Source organism: Cyprinodon tularosa, unplaced genomic scaffold, assembly GCF_016077235.1.
Source record: "Cyprinodon tularosa strain WSP-4 unplaced genomic scaffold, ASM1607723v1 ctg310, whole genome shotgun sequence".
NCBI lineage: Eukaryota > Metazoa > Chordata > Actinopteri > Cyprinodontiformes > Cyprinodontidae > Cyprinodon > Cyprinodon tularosa.
Genome location: NW_024039020.1, coordinates 1,256,354 through 1,276,895, shown reverse-complemented (window position 1 = coordinate 1,276,895; position 20,542 = coordinate 1,256,354). Strand labels below are relative to the sequence as shown.

At 39.7% G+C, this 20,542-nt stretch overlaps 1 protein-coding gene across 1 annotated transcript in view; it reads left to right on the top strand.

The window, feature by feature from the left end:
* ppp2r3a (protein phosphatase 2, regulatory subunit B'', alpha) overlaps positions 1–20,542 on the top strand; it is an 89,436-nt gene that overhangs the window by 45,494 nt on the left and 23,400 nt on the right. The window contains exon 2 of the mRNA XM_038292348.1: positions 7,390–10,902. Coding sequence (XP_038148276.1) covers positions 8,170–10,902 — 2,733 coding nt within the window. The 5' untranslated portion in view covers positions 7,390–8,169. The remainder of the gene's footprint in view (positions 1–7,389; positions 10,903–20,542) is intronic.

Genomic DNA, 20,542 nt, shown 5'->3' with positions numbered 1-20,542 from the left:
GCGTATCTCCAGAGCCCAGTGATTTGTGTTGTCAGCCTGAGCCTCATCCACACCATATTTCTGGCAGACATAACAAGAACAGCCCCTCAAGTGGCTGCCAGATTCACACATGTCCAGCCTCAATCCTGCCCAGAAAACTTAAACTAGCCCTAAGAGAGAAAAGAAAAGAGTGATGGAGCACAAGGGTCAGGGTTCAGGTCCTTGTGGCGGATATATTCCTCCATTAGGCTAGTGTTTTGGTTTGTGCAGAGACATCTGGTTCACATAGTAGCTGATCTTTAGAGGGACCTGGCAAGGGTGCTTTAATCCTCTTGTGAAACTAGAAAAACAAATGGCCTTGACATTTTTAAGTTGCAGTTTCTCTATTTTATGTTTATGTTCTATTGTTGTGAATAATATTGAAGAACAATAATGGCATTATTCTTATTTAGTCCACCTTCCCCATTTCTGTTTCAACTAGTCTTTCTTTGTCTGACACAAAAAAATAAGGATAGCTGAAACTCGACCCCTTTCATGAGAAGTATACATCTCACCTGCAAAAATATCCCCTCTTTTGTATGTGCCACAAAATGGCTGGTGGGTGAAAGATTGATGGACAAACCAAGATAGGTAATGCGGGAAGAACTCAGTCAGAACCACATTTGTAAAGATCAAAGCAAGGGAAATCGATGGATGTAAAAACTGCTCTTGATATTTAAATGTGTACCTTTGCTAATGATGTCCATTTAAAGATATTTTCATTTCACTTGGAGTATGGTGTGTATAGGAGGAGTTTTGTGATTTTATGAGCAAAATAAACAAAGTTTGAGTAATTTTGCAAAAAATTATCAAAAATATGTTTGGAGGGAGCAGCACTGACAGTTCTAAGAACACTGCACCAACTTTTAAGCATGTTTTGGCTGCATTATCCTGTGGGACGTAATAGCTCCATAAACATTGCTGCATTACACAAATGGAGTTGGATACAAAAGAAACACTACATCATTTTTTTTAACACATTCTTTTACTTTTGACACAACAGGGTGTTCTAACAGGTCGCTTACCATAAAAGCCTTTCTCAACTGACTTTTGAATCAAAACAGCAGCATAACATTAAGCTCCTAGAATGACATCCCCTTAATCTACTCATCAGTCATACTGTGGACTTGTTAAATGCTTGATCTATTTTCAATGGCATCTACCAATTTAGCTTACAAGAGAGGGCCTATATCCTGGTAAAACATTCTTGATGGTTACAATATATTTTCGGTATGCATGCGTAACCTTAGTATAGTTTTGCAGACTTCTCTGTGTGATTTCAGTTACTACGCTAAAATTCTTCCCAGTGTGTACCTGCATGTAAAAGCATGCATGCACAGGCCTGCCCCGGCTCCCTGAGGTTATGTTGGTGGTTCCTATTTCGGCCTTATTCACACAGACCTATTTCCTCTGAAAGTCCTTTTCACTCTTGCTATGATAAACACAAATGATCAACAGTGTGCACAGCAAACAGCATTCACAATTTTCTAAAGGAACTCAGCTATACCACTTCTTTCTGTTCGTGTTTGCTGTTGTTCACACACAAAGAGACAATTTTGTGGCACTATAGGAGGGTGTGACTGAAATGGCTTTTGCCATTTGAGTACTTCCATTCTGATTAGGGCCTGGTTTTATACCTCTACACATTGAGAGGGGTTAAAGCCAAAAAAGGAAACCAGGAGTTATAATTTCAATTCAATTCAGTTTATTCATATAGCGCCAAATTCATAACACATGTCATCTCAAGGCACTTTACAGTTCAACCAGATCATACAGTCAAATTGATACAAAGTTTTCTATCTAAGGAAAACCAGTTGATTGTATCGATTCATTGACTCAAATACAACCCCTCACACTAAGCATGCTTGTAGCGACAGTGGAGAGGAAAAACTCCCTTTTAACAGGAAGAAACCTCCAGCAGAACCAGGCTCAGTGTGAGCGGCCATCTGCCGAGGCTGACTGGGGTTCAAGGAGACGGAAGCAGAGACATAAAAAGCAGCTGTAAAAGGCGACAATAATACATTGTCTAAAATGTCTAAAAAACTTCTGGACTGGCCAATAAAGTGAAACTCCAAGGGTTTTACTCTGTCACAATACTGACACAAAACATAAAAGATTAGATGAACAAGTTAGGGAATTGCTTTAATCTAAAACAGTTGTTCTTAGAGCAAATGGCATGCTTTGGAGTCTGTATACTCTAGTTAAAAAATATTTAATTAGTAAGTTAGTTACCAGTTGCTTTAATAATCAATAATGAATAATCCAATAATTTCACTCCAAAATGATTTTTTAAATCTATAGCAACAGCATGAAAGACACTCCTTACAGTTTATAAAACAATACATTTAGATCCTTGATATTTTCTCCCTTTCTACTCAATGTTTTAATACCATGTATCCATCTGGGGATGGGGAGCAATCTCCCATTCCATCCCATCCCTGGACTCGCTCTGCTGGATTAAGATCTGTGATCCGTAAACAGTGTTGGGCGCGTTACTTTGAAAAAGTAATTAGTTATAGTTACTAGTTACTTCTCCGCAATAAAAGTAACTAGTTACTAGTAAAAGTAACTATTGCGTCACTTTTGCGTTTCTCGCCCCTGTAACCCTCACCATCCGGCCCCCACCTTCTCGCCGTGTGTTTCCAAAGCCAGCTGAATAGAGCGGACAACAAAGACAAGAACCTGCAGAGAGTTTTGCATTTATTGCAACTCAACGTAAATGACATCAGGGGGGAACGCAATGTGAAGTTTTTTAACAGGGCGTTCAGATCTGGTGAAATTAATAGCTGGGGATGTCTAATTCTGAAATCCTGTGTGTTTGGGTTGTTATAGGTACTGCAACATCTATCTATCCATCTATCTATCTTGATCTATACTCTGTGTGTGACATAAAATATGGATCTCCATCCCTGCCACAAAGGCCATCAAATAATGTTTAAATTAAAAAGTACAGCTGGTTGAAAAGGCAGAGTATCCATCCATCCATCCATCCATCCATCCATCCATCCATCCATCCATCCATCCATCCATCCATCCATCCAGATTTCTCCCTTTCTCCATATAGGCTATTATTTGATTGTTCACGCTCTCCATAGTTCCCCTGTGGCGCGAGCACAGGGTGACTGTTGCGCGCCTTTAGCGAGCATGCGCGTTTCCTGTCACTTGCGTGGTGAATCGTGCCGACTGTGCTGTGCGGAGATGCAGGGGAAACCGTATGTGATGATGAAGCGCAGCTTGACGTAACACCGGTATTTCCATCTGGAAAACGCTGTTTTGCTGCTGGAGTCATCCTCACTTTCCATCTCTCTGTGTGTGCTGTACGTTAACACCCGCCAGCAGAAACAACCACCTACCCAACTGACAGACAGAATCTCACTATACATCAGCCATTCTCCCCTCTCTCATGACAAGGCGCGCACGAGTCCTATCATGAAAAAAGGTTAATTGTGCGACCTGGGTAATGCACAGTGAAGGGGTGTCTGCAATGGTAACTGCAATAATAACGCCTTTACTTTCAACGCCGTTAGTCCCATCACTGTCCATAAATCATTGTAGTGCGGTAAACTCTCTGAGGCGATCTTGCGACCAGTTTTAGATGATTATGATTTTGCAACATTCTGAATTATACTGCTTGAAATATTCGTTAGAAGACTGACATGGTCATAACCATACTCAGGTCGGCAGGAGTGTTGCAGGCACATTAGCGGTTTCTCAGCCCTTATACCCAGCACTCTAAATCTAAAAAGGTTTTTCAGTTTCAGCATACTGTGCACTATGCTGCACCGGTCAGGATTTTAGGATCCAATCACAACATCGCCTGATTGTCGCTCAACAATCACAGCATCAAATCCATAAATCATTCAGCTGCTTTCCCATGTACATTAACATGGTATTATTAGGTATCAAAATTATAGGGGGTGAGAAAGTGTTATGAGTTGACTAATGTTTTAGTGAAGGAGGCAGCGGAAACTAGCTGTTTTAAGATGAAATGGAAGATGGAGAAAATTATATTGACAAAGGATGGAATAAGGAATGTTCTTAAGAGGTTTGTTGGTGGCTTTTAAAAAAGCTGTTTTACTTTAGCCCTATAAGGACTGGTCCTACCACCACTCCTACCAGTAGTTGCCCTCTCAACCCAATCCGCCACTCTGTCTGCTTGGAGGAGCCCCTAATATCTGTTTCTCTAATTCAGGCTTCTGCCGTATTCCTTTAACCCCCTTAACTTGCTTAGGTGAGCTGTAGTCCATCCTGGAGCTGTTTTCCTGGCGGATTTCTCTCCGCCTTCCTCTTGAGCTGCCTTATCTCCAGTGGGCTCCTCTGATCTACTGTTTTGTTTCCTTATTTCCAAAGGGTGACACAACTGGCCCCTACATCCCGGCTGTGCTGCTCTTTCTCCCAGTGTTCTCACCCCCTGTTTTGGAAGCTCTGACCAAAACAAACATGGACAAGGTGTAGAATGATGTGTGTCCACTCAGAAAAGAAATTTTTCAACAACCGGTGTTTAAAATCGGTGGTCTTCATAATTACTGCCCCTTTGTGGCCAATCACATGAAGATTGTCAAATTGTCATGATCTGCTGATTAAACGTGCAAGTCTATTTGGCACCTACATTTTGTTTGTTTCTAAGATGCAATTATTTGCTTTTATGTTAACGAGAAATTGACCAGGTGTAGCAAATCAAGTGGAGCATCGGATGTAATTGGCCTACTAAAACCATATGCACTTTAAAAGGGAAATTCTTTAGTTACTTTATTTTTAGAAAAAAGGTGGTTATAGTTTGAATTCTATCTATTTAAGCTCTCAAGATAGGCTTCCTCTGTATCTCGACCTGAAGTAAGTTTCCATGGTTATGAGAAGGCCTGTCCTATGTGGATTTAGTAAGATTGCCTCTTTATTGTTTAGATATGAAGCTCTACCTTGTTGAGATTCAGTTGAAAGCTGATATCACTATTTATTCCATGCATACTTACCAAAACAATACAACTGATAGGGACACCCTGAATCTATGTGTCAGAGATTTTTCAGTGTAATAGGTACCATTGAGTCATTCCTCAACACCCAGGTGGGCGTAAGCACTGAAGGACTTGTACCCAAAGAGGTTTTTCTGCCTTATAAACACCAGGGTGGTTTGTTTACATACTCTGCGTCAGTTTGGAAAGCCGCCATTTACTTAAGATACACACACAGATACTTAGAATGTGCACAGTGAGGTGAAGGGAGTGTGAGTGGAAGTGTTTGCATGAACACGTCTCAGTGATTACCACCCTACAACAGTCTATTTCTGACTGTCCACGTTTTACATGCACATTGCCAGGAAGTGCAGTTTCCTGCAGAAAGGTCTGATTCAGCAACAGCAAGCTGTTGCTCTTGTTTTTGCGTGGAAAAACAAGAGAAGGAGTGACAGGAAGATGATGCATCTGTTTGTCTTCCTCATAAAACAAAATTGCTATTTTACAGGTGCAGGAAATTTTCTGCCATATAATCTATAAGTATTTTTTCCAACAGAAAGCCCATCTTTTCCATTATTTTTAATGTCAGTAAATATCTTAATTTCTTAAAGGTTCCACAACAGATTATATGCTTGCACCTACTCTCTAGGTTCCCATAACCTTGGCCATAACTATTATGCATTTACTCGTTCTCGAAATTCACCTTCCAAAACCTGTATGAATAATTGCACCACTCCTATGAGACATCTATCATGCTCCTGGACAGGAGTTAAGAACAAAAAGAAAAGGGAGGTATGAGAAACTCAACACAAGCAAAGGATAATACGGGTTGTAGAGAGGGGAAGTATAGCTTTTAAAACAGATATGTGCTCAGGAGTGAAGGCAGATGGAAGACAAAGAGGGAGAAATCTTAAAAACTGGAGAGGGCATTTTTGCCTCAATATGGGAGGTCTCTCAGTAAGTCCGACCTATATGGTTTCACCGTTATTGGCTTTGTGGTTTTAACTGAAAACCAAATTATGGCTGTTCAATCCCTCGTCGCAGTTGTTACCTCAGGAGAAAAACTGAATATCTAAGTATCCCATTTGTTACTTTTGCTTAAATTAATACCTCTGCCTCTAAATACAAATGGCCATATGATGATATCAATCTGCTTTTTGGAGTTGGTATGGAGTATGGTTTATGGTGCAAGGTGCTTATCTTTGTGTCTATCTCAGTCAGTTTCTGTTTTTGGCATCTTGCAGGCATCTCTGTAATGCATCATTTCTTTTGACTGGTGAGGTCATGTCAAAATTTCCACAAGGTGAAATCATACACATGCCTAAACTTAGAAACAGGCTTTTCTATTTTTCCTTTTTTCTGGGGCACAACTTTTGATTGTGATGCAAATTTAAATGCTGCACAACTATATCTCTGCGTAATGAACTTTTCCATATTCTGTGATGTTATAATTACAAACTACTACACTTACTATTTTTTTTACCTGTATGTAAACATTACTTGCACAAAAAAACAACATGGATTATAATGACACAAAGCGAGATGCTATAGCTACGAAGCAATTTGCTACTTTTGCCTTTTACTTAAAGATAATTAATATAAAATCCAACAACTCCAAAATTATCTGTTTAACAACTTACGACTAATACAATCACCAAAATGTCTGCTTCACTTCAGACATTTTGGTAATTGCTACACTTGTTTCACTAATGTAACACGACTAAAGATAACTCATTGTTTTTAACATGACACAAACTTTACCTTTAATTTAGCAAATCGCTCTAGGTGATGCTCATACATCAACATATTAGTTGTGTTGTTTCCTCTGGCTGCTGCGGTCCGATTGCACATAGGACAGCTCTCTGCAGCCAAACCTTCACTGTTCTTCTACAGTAGCCCAATTAAATTCCTGTGTAGTTGACTTTCATAACACAAGTTTTATAGCATAGCGCTGAATGCATAGCACCCTATCTGAAAGGACCAAAGCAGGCAGAAAAAGTTTGGGGCACTCAACCCCTTCACCCATCTGTCAACCTGTAAAGCAAATAGCTACACAGGAGTGACGCAGAAGGGAATGTGATATTGCAGCTGCTTACCATAACACTGTTTCTGATGATTTCTCTAAGATGTATGGAAAAAAGCTTTTACCACATGACTATTTCATACAGGTGGGTACCCACCCAATGTCTAATGTTAAAATGTTCACATTAAGCATACACAAATAACTTGTGAATTTGAAGTAATGCATAACATTGGACTATTTACCATTTACCATATAGCTTATCATAATCCATTAACAGACATATTGTTAACTTAAAAATCTTTATCGTAAAACATTTGATGTGTTTGATTTTTTTTCTCAGTTTCTCAGGTTTTTCTTACTTTTTAATATTTTTTTCTCCTATCTCTTGCTGTCTTACAGGTGGTGTCGTGCTATTACATGCGAGGACTCCAACATACGGCTGAATGCATGAGGCTGTGAAAGAGAGTACAGAAGGGAGGGATCTCAAGGCTTTCCATCGTAGAGAGAGGATACAATCTGTGACTTGTCCCCTACTATTTTGCAGCTATGTTGGAGCCCACAAATGTTCTTCAGCCTTGCAAGGAAAATGGGTTCTCTTTTTACATCTCTTTGCTCTGTAGTTGGGTATGGGCCAGAGCAACATAAAGCCTTCCTGGCCCTGAAAGAGACCCCTGGGGCTGTTCTTTGGAGGTATTTGTGATAACTCTGCTGGATCTTCTGCTGTCACCATCCTCTGTGGTTTTCATTAGTGGCTAATGAGCTGCTGCTTGAAAGGAAAGGGAGAATGCGCCTGTGGAGAGAGGCAGGACCTTACAGCTGTTATTAAGAGACCAAGAAATCTCAGACAAGGATGTCTTTGCCCTTCCAAAACAACAACAAAAAATTGAACCCTTTAAAAGGAGCTTTGGAAGCATGGACTTATTCTAAGATTGGATGTTGCTTTGACGTGTCTCTCTTTTCTGGTCTTAATTATTAATACTTTGTTTTTGTGTTTGAAATATATCTGTTGACAATTATGCAATTGAGATCAGAGACAAAATATTCTATCAAGATAATTCAATCAATGAACGTGTGCTGAAAAACCTTAACAAGAGGACCTTTTATGAAACTGTTAAACATTCAGCAGTTGTAAATTTTATTATCTTTACCCATCATATGTCTTGAAAAGAATTGACCAGCATGGCAGCAGCCTATCGTGTAGTTGTAAGCAGTGTCAGCTGCTACAACAGTGTGGTGGTAGACCGACGTGTTCAATGCCAAGCTGTGCACTACTGTGCAGGGCCATGTGGGGCACAGTCTAAAGGTTTGGACTGTACCGTTGCACATCGAGGCACATGCTCTGAGCTCCTAGTTGCCCCTGAATCTACATACAATGATTTCAACGGCTCACCAACACACACCCATACCATAATTTCTCAGCATCTTCCTAACCATGGTAAACTTTGTATTTCTATGGATCCCATTCAAAATGGAGGTTTGGAGAGGGCAGACAGCAGTGGCAATTTGTCTTTAGGGGAGGACAGCCCCACATGGCGGGGTAAAAAGACTTCTACTACTGGAGGATCTATTGGGAATCTAAGTTGCTCTGGCAGCCTGAAGGATATCACTGAAGAGGCTATTAACCTGGCCAGCGGCAAGCTCAAAGAGTTCTCTTTTGACAAGCTCCGCCTGTCCTCCTCTAGTCATGTTACTCTCCGCAAAGGTCGTAAAGTGCGCCCTGACTCTTTTAGTCGTCGCTCAACTGACCTGGAAATAATCTATGGCCACTTTAGCTCGAGTCTAACAACAAGCACAACAACTAATACTATGACAAATGGCATAGTTACTTCCAATGACGAGAATGTGCCACCATTTGTTTTAGGGAAAGGGAATGGAGTGGATGGAGCAAAGCTAAAGGGTAGCTCTGGTGCTCTTTCAGCCACCACAAAAATTGGTAGTGGGTCCACCAGCAGCCTTTCAAGTATTGGGACACTCGACCAGAGTCTAAACACCGTGGCGTCCCTGTACCGCACTACCTTTGGAGAGGAGAACCTTATTGCCCGACTTCTAGAAAAGACAAGGGCAGAGGCTGGAAGCGGAGGAGCAGGTGGTGAAGACATCCGTGCTTGCCTTGACATCCTGCTTAAATGCTCTGAGGATTTAAAGAAATGCACTGACATTATCAAGCAATGCATAAGGTGCAAAGCAGGTGGAGGGCCAGAGGATGGAGGTACAAATCCTGACAGCATTTATCGGGCAGTGATGACCCGACTTAGCTCTTATCTCAAGAGGCTTCCTTTGGAGCTGGAAGGAGTTGGAAATTTAGGAGGAACGGGTCACGGCAGTCAAGGTGCACCTGGAAGTGGACACAGTGACCTGGCTGAATTGATTAACACTATTCACTCTATACAGCAAGGACCTTTTTCTCCGATCTTTGGCAATGAGCAACCTCCTCGCTATGAAGATGTGGTGCAGTCGCCTCCCATCTCCAAGACTCATTTACACTCCACATCTTCTACTCCTTCCTCCGTCACAACTTCATCCACATTATTAAGATCGGATTCTCTTCATACCAAATCAGTCCAGAGTTCAGTCTCTCAAAAGGGTATATCATATAGTAATGGACTACAGCCCACACATGCTTCTTTGAACACCCAACACACTCTGTCTCCCCCACCTGTTATATGTTCGACCTCCAGTTCGTCTCCAAAACACTCAACCACCCCTCCAAGAAACTCTCCAACACCATCATACACACACACTCCCTCAATATCGCCTATGGAAGCTCTATATATTGAGGAGGAAGAGGGAGAAGTCGCAAAGACTACGGATCAAATCTCACGGCTGACACACACTCCAACCAGAGTGATTAACAATACCCATAACAATATTGTAAGTGTTATGGGAACACAACCACACCTTTCCCAATCCAACACAATTAATAACTCGTCAAATTACTTGCCAGGCAGCTCTGGCTACATTCCCACTTGGCCATCCTCCTCCTCAACAGTGTCAACAGCCAAAGGTGCTTCGCACAGAAATGATGACATTGATAAACTTCTAATGGACTTGGAGAATCTCTCTCAGAGTATGAGCCACCCAAAAACCATAGAACCTCCACTTCCAGCTAAGACCAGGAAGAGAGCAGGAGCACAAGGGATTGTCTCCAATGAGTCTTTCACTCAAGCCAGAATACCCCAGTACCAAGTACAAAAACCAGCCAACCACCTTGGCGTGAATGGTGTTAATTACAGGGTAACCCAGAGTCCCACTCCTCCTCAGGAAGTAAACAATGAAACTGGGACTGGAGAGGAAGAGGATGGAGTACTTTTGTTAAGAATTCTTGAAAGCATCGAGAGTTTTGCTCAAGAGCTTGTTGATTCAGGTGCTGGGAGTACAGGTAGTGCTGAGAGAAAATCTGGAAAGGAGAGGGAGGTGATGAGGCTCCTGCAGGACACACTGGTCACAGCCAGTAGGGCTGATAGCCCAAACAGCACAACCCCAGCAGTAGTTTCCACTGCCCCCTCAATGCACACAGTTGAAGTTCAACATGTAGCTTCAAACCACTCCCAGGAAAATGCATCTACAGTGTCACCTAAACCAGCATCTGATGCTGACCATAATGCTACAATTGAATCAGAACCTAAACCTTTAACAGATGCTGCTACAGAACATTTGTCTGACCTTGTGCCTGACGGAACTGCTCAAGCTCCTAAAGTTGAATTTCATCCAGAATCCCCTGCTGACTCTGGATGTGCAAACCCTGAAATGTCTACTGTTTTAGATGAGTCTGTACCTCCATCCTCTCTAGAAGCATCATCTCCTGTTACCCTCTCAGTCACAGAAGATATTGTCATAGCTGATGGTGATCCATGTGATTTAAGAGAAGCTGGTTCTACCCTCCTCATTCAGCAGACTCCAGAGGTCATCAAGGTATGTAAAATTTGAAAATGCACAAAGAAGAAATAAGGCGGATTTTGACATGTTCTGTATCATAAATAAGGTTTGTCCACTAGCTGATCCACTAGCTGATAATGGCCCAGTTAATAAGATAATTTTGAGATAATTGTGATGTTGATGTATTAAGAGTTCAGTTTTTATTTCTGACTCATATGGTGTTGCACAATGACAGGAAGACAACATAACTGCAGGGTTTCTTAATATTCAATCATTGAAATTGTTGATCTTTAGCTGAGTCTTAGGCTTTAAAGATATTGCTTTGACCTCACAAACATCAACTGTAGCTACTGAAAAGTGATATTTTCAGTTGTCATGTTGATAGACATTTATTGTGTGAGCAGCTGCTACCAACTGGCTAAGTGACTGCTCGGCAATTACAGTCAACTGCCATTTAATCTCCAAAGTAGATCCCCCATTTTGTCACTGAAACAGTTTTGAAATCTAAGGGTTTAAATAAAGAATGAGTTGGAATTAAATTAGTGGTCTACTACCAGGACATGAGGAATAGATCCTGTGTACATGATGGACTGTAGGGTGAATGTTAAACTACCTTTAATGTAGGCTTCTTCTGCTTTTATTGCAAATATTTGAGGGTTATTTGGAGACAAATTAGACAACTCAGACTTATAAAAAGTTAATAAGTAGATTGGAAACGCAGAAAAAGCCCAGATGAAACTTCTTTACTGTTTTTGTGGATACTAGCAGAGAAAGTTACAGTGGGTGTTTAAAGCCGACTCTAACAATAATTTCAGGGTTTCTGATTCTTCTATTTAGACCTGCCCCAGAACAAAGAACAATCATTTTAAGAACAACAATGTCCATATTCTGGCCAAGGAACAGAGATGGTTTTAGAGAGGGTTTAAGGAAGCTATCCTTGCTAACCTGGAAAAACCATAATTCAAAGAAGGAGTTGGTCTTGGACATAACCTGTCACCTACTTACAAAGCACTTTTAGGAGCAATAACCAGAAGATTAACCTCACACCTGCCCTCACCTGACTCACACTTCAATAAGGCATGAAACGTCTTCTAGAAAACTTCACGTCCAGTTTCCTAAAATGAACGTTTCAAGCTTGACCATGACCTGGATGGCTGAGAATCTTCACAGATATCATGTACATATGAAATCCCATTAATTGAATTTTAAAATTATTCCCGATTCTTTATGATGCAGTTTTTGAAACTGCATTTTTGAAACCTTTATTTGTAAAAACATATATATATATATATATATATATATATATATATATATATATATATATATATATATATATATATATATATATATATATATATATATATATATATATATATATATATATATATATATGTATGTATATATGTATATATTAGGGATGGGACGATTTATGAAAACCGTCCGAACCGTTCGGTTCGACTGTCTCGGTTCGATTCGCGTGTGTTTCGTTCGGTTCATGCGCTGCTCCTTTTTCTCATATTTATTTATTTTTTTCATTAATGTCATATATTTTTATGGGATTTCGGTGTAACAATCAACATATACCGAATCGAACTGAATCGAAAACCGTGACCACGAAACCGTGAATCGAACCGAACCGTGGATTTTGTGAACTGTTCCACCCCTAATATATATATATATATATATATATATATATATATATATATATATATATATATATATATATATATATACATGTTAACATGTATACGAATCAGTCAAAAGGGTAGCTTAGAACATTTGCACCAATTGTCTTAGAACATTTCAGGGATGCTGCTTCCCTGAGTGATAAGACTGAATAATGGGTGTAATTAAGTTTGGTGAACATGCTGATTCAGTTTCAGTGTCTGGGTATAAAAAAGACTAAAACTCTGAAACGTGGAACAGAACGGCTCATTGTTTTAGGAGGAGCTCTCTCACTCTGTGTGTCAGAGTGTGTGTGGAGGATGTGTGTGTTTTGCTTTCCTCACTAGGGAATACTTAAAGGTAATTTAGGGTTGTGAGGGAGGGAACTGAAGCATTTTATTTTTGTGTGTGTGTGTGTGTGTGTGAGTGTGTGTGTGTGTGTGCATGCATTTACATCAACAGTGGGTACTAACAATGGTGTGTATAATCTAAAAAAGTTGGGTTGCCTCCACCTGTCTCTGATGTGGATATTTAACAGCACCTTGTGGATTTAGATAATTATGCGTGGCAGACTTACCCACATTTCCACCACCACCACTTACTCTCAGACCCTTTCTGTTTTTCTTCTTCCGTCTTTTTTTTTTTTCTGCTCATCCATCAGCCCCTCTCCTACATAAGTTCCCACTGCTCTTTGAATGTGTTTATTTGCCAAGTTCTGTAACCTTATGCCCTGCTTATATGTAGGGCACCTACATATGAGGTTACCGTGGTAGCTGGCACTATTGGAGCTGAAACCAAAAACACCAAACAAACACATCATTACACAATCTCTTTCGTTCTTCATCGTCAAATCGTCCCAGCCAATCCCCCTTCCTCTTCAATTCTACTGTCTTTGTGATTCGTGGCCTTCATATTTGATCATTCCTCACATTCCTTTTATAGCTTACAGGTTTTGTTGATCTACCTGCACTAAGGCAATAACTCTGCTTCCACCGCAGCTTCTCTTGCTGCCCTGTGATTGGTCGCTGTGGTATTTTGGGAGAGTTGAATAACAGTTGTTGCTGTGTGCAGGGCAGAGAAACCTAATGAGACGTGCCGTTTGGGGCCTGGATGTAGTTGGGGGAAGAAGGTTTGGACTGTTGGCACATTGAGTGTTAATGGTGTCATTACCCTAAATCCCCTCCCCATCCCACCACCCGCCCCTGGCTGAACTAGGTGCTAGGCAGGCCTAAATCTGTCCACCGCTCTCTACTATGGCATCCTGCTAACAGACTCACTGTCGCCACAGTGTAAATGGACCTGCGTGTGGTGCTTGGGACGATGTAGGAGTTTAGCAAAAGCCTCATTATGAAGTTTTCACCTGTATAAGTAGTTACGGTAGTGTTATTGCATGTGCATATATAATGAAAGGACTTCTCCCTGTTGATAAACAGAAATGTTTGTCAACAAACATTACCATGGCCTCTTGCTACTGCATATCACAGCTGAGATTCAGAATAGCTCTTAGACACCAAACTGCAATACAGGTCTTCTGGCAAGTATGCTAATATTGGTCAACATTGAGGGAAGTTGGATAAACCACCAATCAGAATGTAAACAAGGTGAGGTGGTCTTGTAAGAGTCATCAAAAGTATTAGCGGCTTTCAACTGCCCACCTTTTTCTCTTGACCACCAATTCCATAGTTTTTAAAGTGACGGTCTTGCAAGATCTCTGAGATGTCAGTGGCCCAAATAAGAAAAATCTTTTCATTTTAGTGCTGCTCCTGGTAAAGAAACGTTATTAATTAGGCATTGAATTCAGTTGATAATTTGCTTATAAGCTTATGCATAAAAATAGAGATATCACAAACTATTGTGATAAATAACTTTATTATAACTTTAAAAGTCAATATGTCATATAATTCTAGTTGAATTTATGAAAATGTTTGTATTTGATAATGTTTTTGTTATTAGTTATCATACTCTCTACTGCAGTAGGCAGTGGTTAGTATGAGTACGTTGTTTTTTTACCCAGTCAAAAAAATACCCATGAATCTCTGCGATGACAAGAATGCCAGCCGTTTGAAATCAAAAGCAAGGCCGCATCTGGAGCATGGAGAGGTGACAGCAGTGATGCTCAGAGTTGAGGTTCATCATGTCAGCAGCCTCTTCCTCATCCAAAAATAAGAGGCTGGGGTTCGACATGTTTTTGTTTCAGCTCTGCAAATGGTGACATAATTTACAGACACATGTACACTCCTGGCTTGATCAAGAGCTGCCAGTAAGATGGCTTTATCAACCCTCTGGTGAGTTGAGACGTTTAGCCATCTGCCCTGGACGTGCTTGCTGCTCTAAAATAGCACTAGCTGACTAAATGTACTTTTTAACACTAGAAATCCCAGAGATACGAGAATTTTCGTCAGCCTCCAGTCCCCCCAAACAGTACTTCACCATTCCACCCCCTTCAGTTTCGGTTTTAGCTCAAGTCTCTTAATATGATTTTTCCCCCCCCTGCTCTCTTTACCTGAGAGCAAGGGAGGGATATAACTAGGTCTACGTCATCAGTGTCGCCATCACCGCAATAATTTCAGCGGAGCAACCAGCGCAGCGATCAGACGATAACTGATCTGTACAATGAAAATAGCTGCATGAGCTGGAAAGCTGTAGAGAGGGAAGAATATTCATACAATAATGATCATCTGCCCTCTTTAATAGGGGGCAAATATAACTCAAGTCACGATCTCTCCTCCACTGCAAACAGCATTGTGAGACTGCAGTATAGTTAGCATTATATTCACAGTTTCGTTTTTTCTGGATTAATAATCATCGGCGGATCATTTATTGTACAAAACAGACACCTCTCAGCAACCAAAGCAAGCCAGACAGTGAGCTACAACCGTGGTTTCCTCAAAGCGAGTCTCCTATCGCACTGGGAGAATTACAGAGCTCGCTCCTCCACAGGGACCGTCTGCAAGTTGCAAAATAATCAGAGAAAAATATTCAAAATCACCAAGAAGAGGTGGATTATTATCAAATTCATTTCATGTGTAGCTCATCTCATGTGTTTCATATCACATTTGTTGGATTTGAAAATAATACGTTTTTTGAGGAATTTTCCAAAGCCTAAATGACAAATGGACCCTCTATTTTATTATTAGAATAAGTATAAAATGAGCAATGACTACACTATAGATCATTGTAGTGCCACCAAACTTGTAGCACACATAGATAACTTCATCTGGATCATACTACAACTCTGACTTTCAGAATATGTGCTAAACTCTATTTTTTGAGATTTTTTCATTCTTGTTATAAGCAGGCCAGGTGCACAATATCTGCAACAGGAACTACAACACTGAGCATTGTGTGCACTGCACAAAGTATAACTGTCGCAAATGCAGGAAAGACTCACCTTGGGTTTGTGGAAACTGCAAAATGGGACAATTGTAACTTCATATGTAGTGCTTTTCCTTGGGTAAAATAAATGTTGCTCCGATACTGAAATCATACTGTCTGTTCAAATGTTGAATGACATGAAAAGGTGAGACAAGACGAAATACAATTATTCTCTAAGTTGTTCTTTCTTTCACATAGTGAGCTTTGCAATATAATGATGTACTAAATGTTTGCCCACAACCCCCAAGGAATCTGGTAATCATGTAAGCTAAGAACGGAAACTTTACTTTATAGGGCATAAAGATAATTAGAATGTCCTACTCTGAAAAATGCATCGCATTAGGGTCTAAGCATAACAGAGTAGCATAACAGTGGTAGCATTATGATATGGGGAGAGTTGAGCTGGTAGCATGTAATGGATAAAAATGGATTGCAAAAGACTTGAGACCATGTAGGGGGTTTATCCTCCAATATGATAAGGCATTGAAACATACATAAAGCCACAATGGAACGGTTTATATTAAAGAAATAGATCAGGACAGAAGGACCATATGTTCAAAAATAATAAAAGTAACAAGGATGATGAAATAGCAGAAAAGAAAGGTCAAAAGAATAGAATGTCTTTCACAGTATGGGGGAAGGGTTTTTATTTTTTGTTTCTGGCTAAGAAAGGAAAATTCTAAGGGCATTAGAAAAAAAAAACATCAGAAAGATGAAGAAAGAAAACTCAATTTGCAATGCTTTGAGGAAAGGGTTTCACGCTGGTGGGCCCTGCAGTTTACAGTTGTTGACTTTGGTTCTGCAGAAGATGACATCATTCTTTGGCCACTTCCACAGGAAATAAGGTCACAGCAGGAACTTTAGCCAAGCATGGAGACTTGTTCAATTTGATCTAGGAGCAAACACTTAGATGTATGCATACACTGTTAGTCACACACCCTATTTACCCTCAACCAGGGGCTTTGGGTCGCTCTCCAAGTTGGAATGGTTTAAATAGACTTTATATTACCAAGGTCAGTCTGAACTCTGGAATATGCACATCCAAATGATCACATATATCCATATCCCTTCAATACTTACGTTTTTTATTGTCTTTTCATAGCATTTGTTAACGTTGACCTACACCGAGAGGTAAATGATTTTGAAGAGGATTTTTACTATAGATTGCTTTTTCAAAACAGCTTAAAAGCTGGAAGGAAAGTGTTGCAAATATGCTGGGACTCTGTCTGTATATTTAAAAACCATTATCTAATTGGTAATTAATATTCATGTCCATTAGCTCATTGAGGCTGCATCATACTTTTCTCACTTTCCAATACAAGCTTAGAGGTAATCCAACTGCTGATTCTAGTGCATTAGGCTTTACTCAAGTATTAGTAAAGCCCCGCCCCTATCACAAAAAAACACAGACAATACTAACTTTTTCATCCAAATGTAGACACAGTTTCCCATCTGAAAAGTAGGAAGAGGGAGTCACAACTTCGTAACCCCCTCAGCTTCTCTGTGGAAACCACCAAAACATATTTATCAGAAGGAATTATGTGGAAGGACTCCCCATCCCAGAATATAAGTTGCGCAATGTCATTGTTGGATAGGGATTCCCCTTTACTGCATGACGGCATCATCACACAGAGTCTGAATATGTCTTCAGCTTTAACTTGTTACCACTGCATTGATTTAGGTGGGGTTTGCTTTTTGCGTATGCCTGTGTGTTGCTCATGCATCGTTGTTTCCATGTGAAAGAGTTTGCCAGTGTTCCAGAACATCACGACTCTGTGAAGTCTTGGGTGTTAGCCATCCCTCCACCCTTTTGCCTTTGAACCTGGCATTTATGCTGCTCCACCCAAACTGGGCCAGGGTGTTCTTGCTTAGTGATAAGTCTCGCTCACCAGAATCCATATGAGAATTAATGCTTTGAAAATGATCTGAAGTTTGTAACCCCTCATGGAAACTAATGTGAATAACATAGATATGCAGATAACTCAGTCTAGGTTATTTAACTACTTTATTTAGCTTGCTGTCCTTTTAAAATTGCTACTGGCAGTTCTGGGGACTAATGCAATGCTTAAAAAAGTATGATCTCTTATTTTTGTCGAGTTACATTGAAATATATTGTCAAAAGTGTCTGCTCCTGCATGACTATCATGAGTCTGATCTCTACTTACCAGTGAGTTGTAATAACATATATAGATGTGCTGCCCTCTAGTGTGCCCTAGTGTAGTTTGCTGAACTGCAGGCATCCTTAAAAATAAATAAATAAAATAAAATGAAAAGAGAACTTTTAGCTTCATCTGCAGGTTATTTTCAGTATTACAGAGTTTCGATCTGATCTTAAAAGCATAGATAAAAGAAAAAACAGAGTTGGAGATACTTTCTATGCCTCAAGTAATTGAAAAATGGTTGTTTGTAGAAGTGGTGACACTTAAAATTCTATTATATATGATACCCCCTAAATGGATTTTAAACCATGATATTATTTATTTATTTATTATCTGATTCTTTTTTTTATGAAGTGAAAGTCAAATTTTCCTCTTCTGTTAGCTGTGTAAAACTGCTCTCTAGGTACTTCTCTTTTGCTGCACATCAGCATAAATAATCCATCAGTATAGCAGATGTAGTATCAGTTGCTCTGAAGCCTAAGATACACTTGAAGCTGAAGTAAAACAGTAAATTACCTAAAAATATATGAAATGTGTGCAGATATCAAACCTATTCTTAAAATTGTGAAATAATTCACATTCATTTAGCTTTCCTGTATTAAGAAGAACTTTTAAGAAATTTTATCGTTACTTTATATAACAGATACAAGCAAATTTATTTATGATTATATAGTTTAAAGGAAAAAAGCTGTGTCACTTCCAGTATTATACAAAGGGAAATATGTGTTACTTTTTTGCAAACTAGCTCAAGCTCAGTCTCTCAGATGTATATAGACATACAATTCGGCTTGATAATTCTAACATACTAGTCACTTTAACTGATTATCCATAGCATGTCTGATTCTGTGTCTTTAAATATTTTCCTGCACCATGTTCAACCATGCCCCAGCCTTAGAACTTTTTCTGCCTCTGCAATGCTTTCTTTCAGGATTACTCTGTATTTAGCTTCATCTATTACCCATCATGTTTCCCTTACAATTAGTTTCCCTGACAATTTGTAAAGAAAAGCTACCCCAAAGCATGATGTTATTACCACCATGTCCCACTGTGGCTGTAATGAGCTGTGATTTTCCTTTACTGAGAAGATTGAATTTACATCTCATCTGACCTCAGCACCTTCTGCTTGTTTACTGCTCCCCCTACATGGTCTGTGGAGGACTTTATACCCATTTGAACTCCTCCACATCTAATCATGTTTAAAACCAATAGAAAATGTCATGTTTAAACACTTTTTTAGAGCCATGTGTTGGAGGTGACATTCATTCTTTATTTACCATTTACAGGTTCATGTTTTGGTTCCACCTTTCAGGCTCAGATAGTACTTTTCAGTTTTTGTAGAAGACAACCGGCATCATGATCTGTTTTAGTGTTGGAGGATGTATTTTTATTATTCCAGAACAGCCTCTGCTTCCACTCAGACAGAAGCAGCTGTGTTTGTAAGTACTCCCATGTTGTCTTCCTCTGATTCGGATGTGAACTAGACCGTGGCTAGCTCTGATTCACTGCATCTATCACGGAAGCGACACTTTAACCTGATTCAATGTTTCCGATTTTAAGGAGGTGGGTTCCCAAGGTAACTGGCCTGTGGGAGTGCTTGTGACTCCTTGTTGAGAGGAAGCAAGACTGAAAATAAAGAACATAAGAGCAGCGATGTGAGCTGTGTTTCCCACTCTTGGCATGGGAGCCCTGAGAGCATTCCTCCTACAGCTCTATCCAGGGAAAGGGTTATCACCATGGTGATGGCATTTGGCAGTGTTAGTCCAAAGCAAGTTGCTGTAGAATTGCATGGATACACATGACCTGCTTCCCATCATATCAGGTTTAGGTTTAAACTTAGGAGGCACTTTTGGTGTAGGCATGAAAAAAAAACAAAAAAAAACATAAAAACATTAGGCTTGTTTACATAGCAGCCTGTTGTTCTCAGAGTAATTAAAAGTAGAGCCAATTAGAAATATATTCTAGAAATATCAGAGCACTTATGCTGATTAGTTGGGTTTACAAACTTATATTTTTGCTTCTTGTTTTATAACCTACAGAAGTCGGATTGATTGTTTCCGTCTGAAACATTTACAGGCTGAATTTTCCTAATTAACTTAATATACTTTCAAAAACAAAGAAAACACAATCTTTAGATAAAAATTTGCTTCACCCTGTATGACACTCTTTGATTTGGTTACAGTCAATGATGGAGGAGTGGTGTGTCTCACTTACCATGAACCAGACAATATACTGTTGAAAACAGTTTATTCCAAATGATGCTTCTCTTTTCCATTGCATGATCTGTTTCCATTGGAATGTTGGAAATTTTTTTAACCTTTCTTTAGGAGCCTAAAATTACTTAATAGCCCTTTGTCTGAAATACCTCAATCAGCCACATTTGTGTATCGTCTGGAGGCAGGACATGGAATGATTCTTGCAATGCAATTCTGTGCATTGCAAGGTGCCATTCAAGAGAGAACTGCCACTGCATTTAAATA